Genomic DNA, 16,842 nt, shown 5'->3' on the forward strand with positions numbered 1-16,842 from the left:
TGCCGCTGCAGACAGATGTCGAAGATGCAATAGTCGAAGTGAGACATTAGACCACGTGCTAGCGGGATGCACCACACTGGCAAACTCTATATACCTGAAGCGACATAATGACATCGCGAAAATAATCCATCTAAAACTGACGCAGATGTACAACTTCAATCCAAGCAAAATACCGTACTTCAGATACACCCCAGAACCTGTTCAAGAAGACTCCAACTACCTTCTATATTATGACCGAACAATTCTAACAAATGCCACAAGAGACCACAATAGGCTAGATATTTTCCTTATTGATAAATCTCAAGCGACTGGTTATATAGTTGATATTGCTGTTCCTCTAAACAGAAACATGCAAAAAACGTATGCAGAAAAAATATCCAAATATTTTGACTTAGGCATTGATGTCGAACGCCAGTGGAAGCTAAGGAAGGTGCACATACTACCAATTATCATCTGAGCCCACGGACTAGTGCATAAAACCTTAGCAGACAACGTGAAAACTCTTCAACTCCCAGAATATTTAATTTTCGACATGCAGAAAGCAGCTTTACTCAATTCTTGTCATATAGTCAGAAACTTTTTACAGTCAACGTTTTTCTAATTTGTAAAATTGTTAACTATTTTATACTATAATATTTATAGATATTTATTTAATTGTAATCTTTGTACCTGTTATAAATTATTGGCCTGCAGCAAAGCTGTCGCCAATTAATGTAAATCACTCCTTTCTTGGGATGCAATAAAAAAAAAATAAAATGTAAAATAAAATAATAACTTTTATTTCCTAATCCAAAAGCCCAAAAAACTACTTTTTCTAAATCAAATAACAGAACAAAAATAAAAACAAAATCAAATTGTACTTTATTTCAACAAAAAAAGGAAATTTCAAAAACATGAACTTTTATTTTAGAAGTAAGAAATAAGAAAAAACAACTTTTAGTTCTCAGGAAAAGAAATTTTAGTTTAAAAAATTACTTTTCATTTCTGAGTTCAAAATAAAACTTGAAAAGTATCTCTTATAGTCAAGCAAAAGAAATTTGTTGAAAAGTAAAGTCTTTAAATAAAATTTATTACAGTTACAATGCCTGAAATAAAATGAAGCAAGACTTTTATAACCTCATTCACAAAAAATTGTTTAATACGGCGCATTTGTCTCATTCTCCTCTTAGCAGCCAATCTTTGCTACCAAGCAATTAAGAAGATTTCACTGGAAAGTGTGCCAAATCCAATATTTTAAAGCGCACATCAATAAATTTGCGACTTGGAACTCGTTCTAACTCGTTTCTCACTAATTATCGAATCTTTTTTACATAGCAGGGAGTTTATTTTTTTAGCTTGTTTGCAGCTTAAGATTTTTGCACTTCGTGTTTTTTCGTTGATATTGCAGTCTACGCCAGCAGTGTTTGGTCTTGTAGCTCGAAATATTTGCTGACTTCTCTGTGCATACCACACCTCTCGATGCTCAAAACCAGGCCAAAGTCAAAGTCAAGCAGCAACCCACAGAAAAAAACACACAAAAAAATGAATCATGAAAATAAACAGGTAGCCTAACAGGCATAAAGGTAGTTTGGATGCAGAATAGGTTGCAGTTATTTACTCGTTCTTTGCGGCAAATGAGGTTTATGCAGAGTGCCAGGGTAAAGCAAACAACGAAAAAAAAAATAATAATAATATGCGAATGCTAAAATGAGTAGGCGGCTGCGCTTAAGATGTTAATTCCAGTTAAATCAAGTGATCGGCTATGAAGAGGGACATGAAAGTAGCCCGAAAAGTGGTGACAGTTTGGCCTTTCGTTAATTTTTTATTGTTTTATTACCTAATATTATTTGGCAGTCACAAAAAAATGCGAAAAGAAATAAATGAGGTCAACCCAAAATTATTAAAAAAAACTAAGGGTACGCCGCCGTTGTCTTTTGACTCGATTTGTAGGTTAACAAGGCTTGCCAAGCAAATTAATGAAACTCGAGAATTTCAGCAAAACTTGTTAAGTATGGCAACTCTCAAAGTCCACTTTCCCATAAGTAAGTCGCAAGTTGCTGTTTTGCTTGCTACCTGTTGCTGATTTTATCCGCAATGTGATTTTTGGCAAAACGCCGACTGTCACACGCTTTTTGCGGAGCCCCAATTCTACACAAGCAGCCGCAACGTAAGCTCACAAACGCAACTTGCTCCACACATTCAATGCGGCTAACATCTGTTTGTTCTTTTGTCGTCTACTTTTGTGACAAACGAAGTAGTTTTCTGGCACTCACGCGCACATTCTCCAATCATGTTGCAACAACGCTGCTCTCTGCGCTTCCGCCAGTTCGATCAAAGTGTTTACTTGCCACTTGAAATATTTTCTTCAAGGTACCTATAATCGCACAATCAAATATTTCCACTTACCGATTCTGTTTTTATGTTGAGTGCCACATGTGGCAGCAATGTTGCCGTCTCAGCGATTGGCGAAGGTGTACGTTGGTGTTGCCTTGTTGCAGTTGGCGATGTTGCGGTCGCTGTCATAGCCATCGCCGCTGTTGTCGTCGTTGCCTGCGCTGTTGCCAACACACCGCCTGCCGCACCAATGCCATTGACAGATGTAGAGCCGCAACTACCGTTGCTTGCTTCCAAAACGCTGGGTGTGCCAGGTGCCGCGCCCGATGCCGCTGAGGAAAGCGGTGGTGATGTTGGTGAGATACCGCCGCGTACTGACGACGCGACCGCCGATGTGGAGTACGGCGAACCCGCTATGCTGCAAGGCGATTTGTTGGCATTCGAATTGGGCGCAACTGCCGCTGTCGTCGATGACGAAGCAGTCGAGGATGAGGACGAAGTGGATGAAGTCATCGATGAGTTAGAAGAAGAGGACGATGTCGACGATGAAGAAGAGGAACAGGCCGTCGCGGCCCCTGCTGTAGTGCTGACGATTCGAGTGCCTGTTATAGGCGTGGGTGTGCGTTGTTGCTGTTGTAGCGCAGGTGTTGTCGGACGACAACCGTTCGGTGAGATGGCCAATATTTGCGTTGGCGTTGTTGTTGTGGGTCGCGGCGGTGTATCGCCGGGGCTGGACGTGCCCGTGGCGGTGAGGCTGACTGTGTCTGAAATGCTGCCGCTCAAATGATGCACGCTGGCGTCCACGAAGGGGCTGGTATTTGTTGAGGGTTCACGCTTGATGACAATGCCACCACCGGCGGTCGAGGTAGTGCCCAATGAGGCGGCTGTAATGGCGGCTTCGCATGGCAAGACAGTGCCGAGCATGGTCGGCGCGTTATCGGCTTTGCGGTTGCTTGGCTGGCTCTCCGATTCCTCACAGCCCTCTGCCATGTCAGTGAGGCATTGTGGAGAAACTAAGTGAGGTTGGACGACATAGAGGAAGAAAAAGAAGAAAACGAGAAAAAAGTGCATACAAAATCAGACAAATGGTAACATATTGTATTGCAGTAACGAATTCAATTTTTAAATAAATTATTGCGTATGTGTGATAATAGGTAATTTTGCCTATAAATTCTGGATATTGGGTATATAACTAGGGGATGAAATGTTATTTTCAACTTGTCTTATTCAACTCAATGAATTTCTGTTGAAAGTTTTTTGTATCAAAATCTGTGATAAGCAGTTCAGCACAAAATTTGTTTAAAAATTGCCTCAACCTTTACATTTTCGATTAAAGTAATCACTCACCAACGCATAACCAAAGCCAATGAAGCCGTTAACTCATACCTAAATGAATTAAATACATACTTTCACAAATGGAAGCTAAAACTAAACTTCAATAAAAGCGAAACATCTATTGTTAAAGGAATACTTAAAAACTTATATCCAAATGCTCGTAAATACCTATGAGCCTCAAATTAAAATAAATGGATTCAACATAAAATACAAAGAACAAATTAAATACTTGGGCATAATTTTGGATATCAAATTCACCTTTGACATTTTGACAAAAGCAAAAAAAAGCTATTGTAATTTAGTAAGAAGGCAGGGTGGACTATCGAACTGCATTAAAATAAATATTTTCAGTCATCGACTAACTCTCGCGCCGATAAGACGTTTGTTTTTCGCATACGGAGTTTCGCTTGATAATGGTCTATTTATAAGTTCGTGCGGTTTTACAACAGATGGCGTAACTTGATTATTATTCCATCGATCCACATTTCCAAACATTCATTGGAGAGCTACTGTCGTAAGGCACAAACGTCAGTATAAGTTTTTTATTTGAAGCGTAAACAACAATATTTTTACCACACTTGAAAATGTCGAATTTCGTGCCAAATAATGTGTTTTTGCGGGGAATTCTTCTTCATTATTTTAATATGAAGAAAAAAGCAGCCGAAAGTCATCGTATCTTGGTGGAAGTTTATGGTGAGCATGCTCTATCTGAGCGAACGTGCCAGAAGTGGTTTGCACGCTTTAAAAGTGGTGATTTTGGCTTGGAAGACGAAGAACGCGAGGGTGCGCCGCCAAAGTTCATGGATACCGAATTGGAGGAATTGCTCGATCAAGATCCGGCTCAAACGCAAGAAGAGGTTGCAAAAACTTTGGGAGTTGATCAATCAACCATTTCCAAACGTTTAAAAGCCATGGGAATGATCCGAAAGGTAGGCCATTGGGTGCCGTATGAATTGAAGCCAAGAGACGTTGAACGCCGTTTTATGGCATGCGAACAACTGCTTCAACGGCACAAAAGAAAGGGTTTTTTGCATCGAATTGTGACTGGCGATGAAAAGTGGGTCCATTACGACAATCCAAAACGTCGGGCAACGTATGGATACCCTGGCCATGCTTCAACATCGACGTCGGCGCAGAATATGCATGGCCTGAAGGTTATGCTGTGTATCTGGTGGGACCAGCTGGGTGTTGTGTATTATGAGCTACTGAAACCGAATGAAACGATTACGGGGGATGTCTACCGACGACAATTGATGCGTTTGAGCCGAGCACTGCGAGAAAAACGGCCGCAATACGCCGATAGACACGACAAAGTTATTTTGCAACATGACAATGCTCGGCCACATGTTGCACAAGTGGTCAAAACATACTTAGAAGCGCTCAAATGGGATGTCCTACCCCACCCGCCGTATAGTCCAGACCTTGCGCCATCCGATTACTATCTCTTCCGATCGATGCAACATGGCCTGGCTGACCAGCACTTCCGTAATTACGATGAAGTCAAAAAATGGATCGATTCGTGGATTGCGGCAAAACCGACCGAATTTTTCACAAAGGGAATCCGTGAATTGCCAGAAAGATGGGAAAAAGTAGTAGTAAGCGATGGACAATATTTTGAATATTAAATTTGTAACCATTTTACGTCAATAAAGTTTCAAATTTCGAAAAAAACCGCACGAACTTATTCATAGTCCTATTAATTTTAGTATTCTCACTTCGCCTTTCGAGTTTTGTTGTTTTTTTCTCTTTCTTCTCGCGTATTCGTATTGAATGAATGAATTTGAAAAGGTCGAGCCAAGGAGCACCAGGAGATTTGGTGGCTCCTAAAACACTCAGGCTAAAAAAAAGCCCATTGTATTTAAAGCTCTGGAAAGGGGGTAGATAGTCAAGGAGGGAGGGAGGAAAGTGTCATAGAAAGAGATAGGAAAGAATAGAGACAGAGATAGAGATAGTTAGTCCTGTGAGAATTTTCCAGATTCTTTGACAAATTTGTAAATATCCTCCAGTTTTAGAGAACGAATAATACTCATTCTCATGACATCGGAACCCAATACTCGTAGTCGCGCTCTAGCAAAGGCAGGACACTCACAGAGAAAGTGCTCAGTGCTATCCGCCTCCTCCAAGCACGACAGGCATACCGGGTCCTCGATGATTCCAATGGTGGTCATATGCTGACCCCATGGGTTGTGTCCTGTAATGATGCCGACCATCAACCGAATGTCTTTCCTTCTAAGTTTTAGTAGAAAGTTTGACAGTTTTCTGTTCGGACTCGTCACAAAACACTTTGCAGTTCTGCAGCGTTCTAGACCGGACCATCGCTCTTTATGTAGATTGCCTACATAATCGTTGATCCAGTTCTTGATTCCTGCGGGACTGATTCCGATTATTGGCTCTGGCCCCTGTGGAGGCACCGCTGATCCACGGTTGGCCAATTCGTCGGCAATTTCGTTTCCTTGAACACCGGAGTGTCCTGGAACCCATATAAGTACAAGCCTGTTCTGTCTTGCGACAGAATTAAGCTTCTTCTTACATTCTTGAACAATCTTTGAGGTTTGCTTCGCGTTCTTCAGGGCCTTCAATGCAGCCTGACTGTCACTGAAGACTCCAATCTGTTTCCCGCTCCATCTCCTCTCGATTATCCATTCGGCTACTTTTAGGATGGCAAAAACTTCTGTTTGGAAGACAGTTGCCATTCCCCCCATAGCGTAGTGATACTTATTACTATCGTTTAAGTACCATCCGGCTCCAGACCCTATTTCAGTCTTGGACCCATCGGTAAAGAAAATATCCGTCAAACCTCCCTGCATGCCTCCTGGATTGCTCCATTGCTCACGCAATGGAAATCTGACATCAAATTTCCTTCCGAATGAAACTGTGGGTATCAGGTCATCTTTAGGTGCCAAAAACAGTGGATACTGCTCCGACAGCAACTTAAAGATTTCTCTGTGTCCCGAAGTTCCATCTTCGTGCCAGAACCCATATTTATGGAGTCTACACATTGCTTTTATTGCTTCCTGTTGTATCTTAAGATCCAGGGGGAGCAAATCAAGCATAGCATTTAGGGCATCACCAGAGGTTGTACTCATGGCACCCGTGATGCATAAACATACACTTCTTTGCAGCCTGTATAGTTCCCGGATTGTGGTCTTAACCATGCTCCGTCGCCACCAGACCACAGCAGCGTAAGTGATGATTGGTCTGATAAGTGCCGTGTATATCCATAGGACCACAGCAGGTTTCAGACCCCAAGTTTTGCCAAAGGCTCTACGGCATTGCTGAAAAATCTTCAATGCACGATTCACCTTCAGTGAAACGTGTGTCTCCCAAGTCAGCTTCTTATCCAAGATTACTCCTAGATATTTAACTTCGTTGGAAAGACCAAGTGTCACACCTTTCAGTGTTGGAAGACTGAGTCCATCCAATTTCCGTTTTCTCGTAAACAAGACTATAGTTGTTTTGTTCGGATTAACGGAAAGACCTTGTCTCATGCACCAATCATCGATTTTGTCAAGAATCCTCTGCACTTTCGTGCAAAGCCTCCTTAAGGATTTATCCGATGTTAGCGCACAGACGTCGTCCGCATATGCTTGGACGTGAAAGCCGAGTTCCTGCATCTCCACTAATAGGGAGTCTACGACGAAGCACCACAGCAGCGGAGAAAGAACACCCCCTTGGGGACATCCTTGCTTGGCCCTGACTGTGATTTGCTCGTCATCGCTCCCACCAGCGGTTAACAGCCTCTCAGAGAGCATGGAGTATATCCATTTTATAATGGCTTGATTAACTCCGTGTCGTTCGGCAGAAGAACATATCGAGTCGAAAGTGGCATTATCAAAAGCCTCCTCAATGTCCACAAACACGCCCATTGTGTATTCGTCAGCTTCCAGCCCAGCTTCAATCTTGCTAACAAGATCGTGTAAGGCTGATTCACATGATTTTCCACTCTGGTAAGCGTGTTGATTTCTACTAAGTGGACTTCTCGGCAATACCCCCACTCGAATATGTTTCTCCACCACTCGTTCCAGACTTTTCAACATGAACGATGTCAAACTGATTGGTCTGAAACTTTTTGCTAGGGAATAGTCATCTTTTCCTGGTTTCGGAATAAATACTACTCTTACGCGTCGCCATTGGGATGGTATATAACCAAATGCAAGACAGGCTGTGAAGATCCTTTTCAGGGCCTCAATCAGCCTGTCTCCTCCTTCGTATTCGTATTAAAGCAAAGTTTTAGTTTTCGTAAACGCAAAAGTGAACTATAGCCCCGAGGCCAGTAAACTTCGAGGCTAACCGCTTCGCACTACTCGATACCGGACCCAGAAAGAAAAAGAGACGTAAACCTTCTTTAAGTGTGCCGTTAACAGATTTCCCTTTTCTTCCCGAAACCAAAGTGGAAGATCCAAAATTTGTGGTTATTGATTCCACAGATTCATCTAAACCCCTTTCTTCCTTTTCATGTTTTGCCATACATCGTGCTATTCAGCAAATTAGCAGCCAAGTTCACTCCATATCCTCTCTACGAGATGGAAAATTGCTCCTTCTAGTAAAGAATAGTATAATCGCCGACAAATTCAGAAATGTAAAGCAACTAGGAAATATATGTGCCATATCAGCAACCCTACACGAATCACTCAACCACGTGAAAGGCACAATATTCGCTCCATTTCTAAATAACGTCCCGGAAGAGGAAATTGTTAGTGAACTTAGCTCTCAAGGAGTTGTAGCAGCCTATAAATTTCAAAAAAAAATAGACGGTAATTTTCGGCCCTCCGGAGTTCTATTACTAACTTTCAATTTATATAATTTGCCCACTAAAATTGACGTTGCTTGGTGCAAAGTGTTAGTCCGGCAATATATTCCACTCCCCATGCGCTGCAAGTCGTGCCAACTTTTAGGGCACACAACGAAACACTGTAATCGTACTCCCCTTTGCGATAATTGCGCCCTTCCCCCCCATTCACCATCCGCATTTTCTGTGCTAATTGCTCCCAAGAACATCCCTCTTCCTCCAAAGAATGTACTAAATTCTTACAAGCTAAAGAAATCGTAAAAATTAAAACTATAAATAAATGTTCAATGCGCGAAGCCATCAAACTTCATAAACAACAGCAAACCATTATAAATTCTCCTAGCAGCTCATACGCTGCCATAGCTTTCAATTCAAATGAAAGCAATAAAAATACAATATCAACGGTTTCAAATAACGGCAATAATGCTGCCTTTACTCTAACTCAAAATAACAATAACAATGACACATCTAATAACTTACTAACTACATACAACACATCTAATAACTTAGCAAAAACAACTGAAAATTCCAATAACTCTTCAAAAACCTCTGAAAATTCCAATAACTCTTCTAACATTTCCTCTCTTACTGATCGTACTAACTTTGCAAACTCCCCAATAACAAATCCCTCATCACTCATAAATGTTCCCTCAGCAATAAATACTAATGAATATAAGTTCCCTTCTTTCTCCCCAAGCTCTAATATCGCATATAATTCTACTAAGCTTAACGAAATTGACGCCAAATTTACCACAAATCAACTTTCCTCTAAAACTACAGCTTACTCTCATTCTCCTTCAACATAGTTCTCAACTGGTGACACTCAGCTCAACTGACTGCTCACACAAGTTGATTCTCTAACTTTCTATCTCTCCATTTTACTTTCTTTCAATCTCATTTCATATGATCTCAATTTTGCAATGGAATCTAAACGGTTACTCTAATAACTACAATGAGCTCCAACTATTAATACACGAACACACACCAACTATAATACTTCTCAATGAAACTCATCTCCCTTACAACGCTTCGGTTTTCACTCCAAAACAATACACTGGTCTTTTTCACAATCTACCACACATAAATACAAGCAAAAAAGGTATTGGGATACTCATAAGAAGAGGCATTCCTTACAAAATAAACTCCATTCAATCCAGCTTACCGATTCTCTCTATTGAAATTAACCTAGTAGGAAAAATAAATATTATTTGCGCGTACATTTCACCTGATCAACAATTCACTAGCTCAGATATTTTGCATATTATTCAGCAAGTCCCTCCTCCAATAATTCTTGGCGGAGACTTTAATGCATGGAGTCCACTCTGGGGCTCCCCAAAAGCCAACGCTAGGGGAAAAAGTATCGAAGATGCTTTACTATCTTCAAACTTAATATGTTTAAATAATGGTGCCGAAACACACTTCTCAACCCATTCCTCCTTTTCACATATAGACCTCACAATGTGTACGGATTCACTTGCTACAAAATGCGAATGGAACGTACTCAACCATCTTCATGGCAGTGATCATTTTCCAATTATTTTAAAACTGTCTTTAGGTACAATTTCCAAAAATGTTAAATTTAATATGAAATTCATAACCGATCATGCCGATTGGCAAAAGTTTCAGTCTCTATGCGAAACAAATAATAACTGTAGCGCAATCGCTGATAACCCAAACCAAGAAAGTGCACGTTTAACAAAAATTATTCGAGCTTCAGCTAACGCGAGCATACCAAAAACAAAGCCAGTAAGAAACACAAAGATTGTTCCCTGGTGGAATAAAGAAATTGCTAAGCTTCGGGAAAGAAAACAAGTAGCTTGGTATCAATACAAACGTTCACGGTCTCTAGCCAACCTTGTCTCCTTCAAAAAAGCAAATGCTCTCTTCCGACGAAGTGCAAAACAGTCAAAACGTAAGTGCTTTGAGGAGTTCACAAGCAATATTAATCCATCCTCTAGTCCAAAAATAATTTGGAATGCTTTAAATAAACTTTCTGGAACACCTAGAAACCAAACCATCCGTTGTATGAAGGGGGCAACAGGTTCCATTATCGACCCAAAAGAAATTGCTGAGTTATTCGCAAGATACTACTCTGTAACCAGTTCAGACGATTCCTTTAGTTTACAATTTCAAACTGCTAAAACCCAAATCTTGTCAAACCACGACCATCCTTCTCATTATCTTACTTCTTCTGCTAAACAAATAGAATCATGTATATCATACACTGAACTCGAGTTTGTTGCGTCCACTGTCAAAGGAAAATCACCGGGTTTAGACAAAATTTCTTACCCTATGATCAGAAATATGCCCAAAAGTCTAAAGCTACGATTGGTTACAATTTTGGAAAACTTCTTGTGTCATACCTCTTCTTAAACCAAACAAGTCATCCGATGAAGTTGCTAACTATAGACCGATTTCTCTACTTCCATGTATGGGCAAAATATTGGAAAAGATTATTGCCAATCGTCTAATGTGGTACGCTCAGAGAAACAAATATATATCATCGAACCAAGTTGCCTATAAAAAAGGACAAAGTACATCAGACGCTTTAATTAATCTCGATGATTTTATATGCAACGCTCTATCGAGCAAAAATCACATATCCGTACTATCCCTTGATTTTCACAGAGCTTTCGACAGAATAGGAGCTCATATTATAGTACGGCAGCTTATGAAATGGAAAATAGTGCCAAAAGTGCTACGTTTCGTCACAAACTTTCTCACAAATCGCAAACTCAAAGTTAATGTAAACGGCTTTCTTTCACCAACACTTCCACTATATAATGGTACGCCGCAAGGCTCACCTCTCTCCGCACTTTTGTTTATTATCGCCTTTGATGATATCAGTCGAATAATAGAAAAATATAAAGGAATTGAGCACCAGATCTATGCAGATGATGTTTTAATGTACTCGAAAGTTTCCGACGTTCCTTTAGTTCAATCTCTATTTTCAAATATTCTTGCCGATATTGATACATGGTCGCTGGAGTCTGGTGCCTCACTTTCTTTAGAAAAAACCCATGTGCTTCATATTTGTAGGAAACACAAATGCACTGGGATAACTCTAACACATAACAACACTAACATCAAATGTGAAACACAGTTAAAAATACTAGGTTTAATCTTTGACTCTAAGTACAACTTCAACTCACATTGTAAATACATTAGAAGTTCTTTAATGACTAGGCTAAGCATTGTAAAATATATTTCATCTAAGCAATCACATATTCATCCGAATACACTCATCAATGTTGTCAGAGCTCTGCTTCTTTCGAAAATTGATTACGGGCTCCCTATATATGGAAACTGCTCAAAATCTAATTTCAAAATGTTGAATGCACCGTACCATTGCGCAATACGACGGAGTCTCAGGGCATTTCCAACCTCACCTACCAACACCATTCTCGCTGAATCAGGACTACCCAGCATTCCAAATAGAATTATTGATCTCACGCGCCTACTTTTTGCGAAAGCGGTAGACAACACTAATCCACTACTTCACAAAACTTTCACACGTGCCATACGCAAAACAAAAATACCTAGAATAAATTCAGCTATGAGGTGCTTAGATTTTGCTTCAAAAAACAATATTTTATCCAACATAAAGTTGAAGACTAGAAAAAGCCATCCACCTTGGAAGATCAATGACATACTTCCTCCCAACAAACTGTTGATGTTATCTAAACAAAACACACCAAACGAAGTTTTTCAACAAACCTTTACTGAACTAAAATCCAAATACCTAAGTAATGGCTGGAAGTTACTGTTCACGGACGGCTCCAAGTCTGCAGAATCTACCTCGTTTGCAGTTGTTACTGACACTGGCGAATTAATCTGTAACTGGCTTCTTCCTACAATGTGTTCTATCTTTACCGCTGAAGCGTCTGCAATTCTAAATGCAATCCACTACGCTAGGAAAACTAAAGGAAAATTTCTAATATGCACGGATAGTAAATCATGTATGTCAGCAATAACGTCTCCGTCCAACCACAATCCAATAATTGAATCAATTAGAGACATGGTCATCGGTGCTCCTCGAAAAATTAAGCTTACTTGGATTCCGGGTCACGCTGGAATAAAAGGAAACGACTATGCAGACGCTGCTGCAAAAAATGTTATAAGGACACCTACTTTAGTCTACGACATTCTAACCAAATCCGACATACTTAACCTAGTCAAACATATAAGGTACCAAGAAGATGCAAGCGATTGGAAGACATACAAACACCATTACACAGAAATTAATGAAGACAAAAAGCGAATTACTTATACATCATCTTTACCCACAAGTGCCATGAGGGCTTTTACCAGATTAAGAATTGGACACACTATCATAACACATGCCCACTTACTGTCAGGTGATAGTGCTTCCAAATGTCCTTTTTGTAACCACACCGTCACTATCAAACATTTACTTACTCTCTGCCCGATCCTGCACAATTCATCAGTCAGCTATGACAACGTTGATATTATAAAACTGCTTAAAACACCCTCGGATGAAAATATAATGGCAATATATAACTTCTTGAAAAACAATGACTTGTTAAAATATATTTAAGATACTAACACTTGCACTAACACTTAGCAAATAGTTTTTACTCATATGTAACTTTAATTAAAGTGGCGGCTGAAGGCCTCGTAGCCAGTGCTCCGTTTTGATATTTATGTAATAAAACTAGTTTTGTTATATAAATTTAATAAAATAAAATAAAAAAAAAATATAAAAAAGAAATAAATATTTACAAACAAATAATTAGACCAATCATATATTATGCTCATAAGATATGGTTCAACATTTCGTCGAACCATATGGAGAGGCTAAGGCGATTTGAACGATATGTTTTAAGAATTTGTAGCGGTCTTAACCGCCAACCTTACGGAAGTGGTACTTTTCGGAAAAGAGTTTCTAATAAAAGTTTATATGAAAAATGTAAAATATCACGCATTGACTTTTTCCTAATGAAATCGTCAGTCAGATTTGTTGATAAACTGACATTCATAGAAAATGAACTGATAAACAAATATCTGTCAAAGGCAAGGGAAATATCATTACCTCTAACAGAAAAACATTTATCACCAATATATTTAAAAATACTAAAAAATAAGAATATGTTACATAAAAATAGTAAAGCAATATATTATCATAGGCGATACAATACTTACAACTTCAACGATGAAAATTTAGTTTATAACATTGATCAATTTATAGCCAAATAAATTATAGAAGTTTAATATACGTTATCTCCTTTTTAAGCCCTTTTTGGGAGAATATAAATAAGTTTTAAAATTATGCCAAAGACATTCCAAATAATAATCATAACCTATTGTATATATCAAAAGAAAAATAAGTTTTAAACTCCTAGATAAATACAAATGTATGTTAGGATAATGCTAATCTTGCGAATTTCACTAAGAATTTGATGCATCTATTTTACAAATGCATTATACACCAGGACAGGCACACATACTCGTTAAACCCAAATACACAGCGGCGCTCCTTGGCCGCATCAGCACACCCAAATAGAACCTGATTTTGATATTATTTGCTCCTAAAAGCATGCCAACACCCACCTATACATGCACACCTATATAAATACATAAATGTATGCAAGCTATCTCATTACGTAGTCTTTGCCTTACTTGCCTCTCCATGAACCCGCCAGCATGTCGAGCTTAGCTCGACAAATGCAGAATGCAAATATATTTTGCAAACTTTGCCACCTTCACACAAAAAGTTTCAAATGCGAACTGTACTTACGTATTGTATGTATGTATTTATGCATGCATGTATGTGTGTGTGTGTCTGCATGGGCGCATTTGTCCGCATCGTACCATAAAACTCGCCTCTAACAATTACTTGCCCGCCATGCATGTTGTGCCGTTCTACCCTCTTAAACGCCCCTTCTTCACGCCCAATCTCCCCTCCTGTCCTCCTCCGCTATTACTAAAGCTGTCTTACTTAATGTTCACATATTTTAGAATTTACATTTTATGCAAACATTATCGAATATTTTGTGCACTTAAACTCACACTCTTGCATTAATTTCATTAATTATCATTTGACGATGAGGAACAGGGGGTCCAAGGAGCCGAAAGTATTGCAGCAATGATTGCACATATACATTTGAAAAGTGGGTGTATAGGTGCATGTATATACGTGTAAATATTTTAGTGCATGTATTTGTGTACACACATACATACATAGCAACCGAAATGCATTACCGAAGACATTCAAATGACCAGAGCTATCGGTAAGAATGTGAACGCAGTGAAGGAAAATGCAAATGAAGAAGCGTTAAAGTTGAAAGATAAGGAAAAGTCTGAATTGAAAACTCAGGAGGAGAGCTGAAAAGTTTTGTTTCAAATCGATATGAGAAATGCTGCTGCTAGGAGAAGAGCAGCGAAGGCATGAAAATAGCAAACTAATGTGGAGAGGTCAGAGCTCAGTAGAAACACAATTTTCCAAAAAAGTGGAAAAATGGCGATGAGATGAAGAGCTCAACAACATGGGTAACTTGAAGGTAATGTAATTATTTAAATTATTTATATATTTCAGACAAAACTGATTAAAACTCCCTGTACAGTGCACCCAATTACAGAAAATTCATCCAAGAATGACAGAGTGAGTACTGGACTATGAGGACTGAAGTGCATTTTGATAATGTTTTTGTCGTGGCGTAATCTGAGAAGAACTGGGTTGGAGGTGACAAAATAGCGAACGAAAAAGGTTAGGTTTGGTTGATATAAACAAGAAAACATGGAACATAAAGGAAAAGAGCACAGATAGAAGGTTGTATTTATAAACGAAAAAAAAATGAAAAGAGGTTTTGGATTGGAGGATGACGACCAACAGTGGCCAATTACGTTTGTAAATATTAATCGTTTCAAGCTACTGATGAAATTCACCAGTGTGTGATTTTTAAACCTGCTTTATCCACAGGTGTAGGTAAAAAGTCAGAGCCCAGAAATCTGAATCTTAGCCGGATGAGAGCAGGGCAGCTGAGGTGAAGGTGACAGCTTCTACAGACACGACTTGAAACAATCTCTAGTCTCACCGCATGTATACCTAACATACAATACCCGTAAGGATATCCACCAAATTCAAGAGCTGAGGCTTTGCCAGCTGTAGAGGTTTCTCCCAACTGCTTCCGATCTACCCATGACCAGAAGTATCTCGCGACTTTTCATTGATGAGTTGACATGAGGCCCATCTTTCCAATGCTCTCATTTCTCTCATTCCTTTCATCTTATATAGAAACTCTCTCAAAAATATGCAAGTGCTCCACCATTCCATCACATTTTACAAAAGCAGTTTTTGCAGAGAAATACTCATCATTGATTTAGTTACTTGGATATTTTCTAGTGCTAGTCCAGGTAAGTTGGTAACACTGTTGCAACAGCAAACATTCAACGCATCTGTGTGAGTAAAGAACGATTAGAGCGTAAAAGAGCACAAAATATATACCTATTTGGGTTTGTTGTTGCTGAATAATTGAGAGTGGTCAGTTGAACAGCTGCTCGAAAAGGCTTTCACACTTACCAACACACATACACTCATAATATTTCTGTAAGTTTTGTGTATCGATAGTAACACTACACATAAACACAAGAGTGGCAGCTAAGAGGAACGAATGCGAGTAGAGTAAATGCATTACAAAATATAGCAAAAACATTCCTGTGAAACGAAATAAGGGCAGAATATGGCATGAAGCGGAGTGATTACTCTTGTAGAGGGCGTACGTTCTACAGACTGCTCTTTGCATATAAATGTATGTATGTATGCATCGTATATGTGAATTCAAATGTGGTGGTACCAGAAAGTCGAAAATAAGGCGAACCAGCATAAGCCGCCTCAAGTACAAAATTTGAAATTTTGTAAGTGAAATTGTATTGGAGAATTCTAAGAGAGACGTGGAGAAGGTCAAACTTTGTTTGTAGATATCTGGTATAAAAATATCTATTTATTTTATTTGTTACTAATAATTTATGCAATAAAATTAAACAAAGTGAATGCATGCATACAACGTAGCACTAGCATCGAAGCCTACAGACATCCGAAAAAATAGGTCCTTATTTTGTATAGTGATTTATTGTTTTTCAAGAACGTTGTGGTGGTTGCCGCAGCTAGACTTACTGTGCTTTAAATATGTACGAGTAAATGCCTTTAATATTCAGGATCGAGGATTCAATCGCAACATCTCGACGAAGAATCAATTGATAGCGGTTACTTATATATATATAGGCCACGGCAAGAAAGTGCGCAGTGCGGCCATGCTCTTGCCCTTCAGATGTGGCCTAGACCTTGCGGGCCTCCATAGGAGACACCCAACCGAAAATTATAAAGTTTACATATCAGGAGTCTCACAAGCCACCAGCGAAGTTTTAAGATCAGAAAAATTAAGAAA

The 16,842-nt window shown here is 39.2% G+C and overlaps 1 protein-coding gene across 1 annotated transcript in view; it reads right to left on the bottom strand.

Moving 5' to 3' along the window:
• Positions 1-2,176: 2,176 nt before the first annotated feature.
• The window catches only part of LOC128868292 (uncharacterized), a 92,004-nt gene continuing 77,338 nt past the window's right edge, over positions 2,177-16,842 (bottom strand). The window contains exon 3 of the mRNA XM_054110199.1: positions 2,177-3,326. Coding sequence (XP_053966174.1) covers positions 2,368-3,303 — 936 coding nt within the window. The 5' untranslated portion in view covers positions 3,304-3,326 and the 3' untranslated portion in view covers positions 2,177-2,367. The remainder of the gene's footprint in view (positions 3,327-16,842) is intronic.

The sequence above is a fragment of the Anastrepha ludens genome, chromosome 6 (assembly GCF_028408465.1).
Source record: "Anastrepha ludens isolate Willacy chromosome 6, idAnaLude1.1, whole genome shotgun sequence".
NCBI lineage: Eukaryota > Metazoa > Arthropoda > Insecta > Diptera > Tephritidae > Anastrepha > Anastrepha ludens.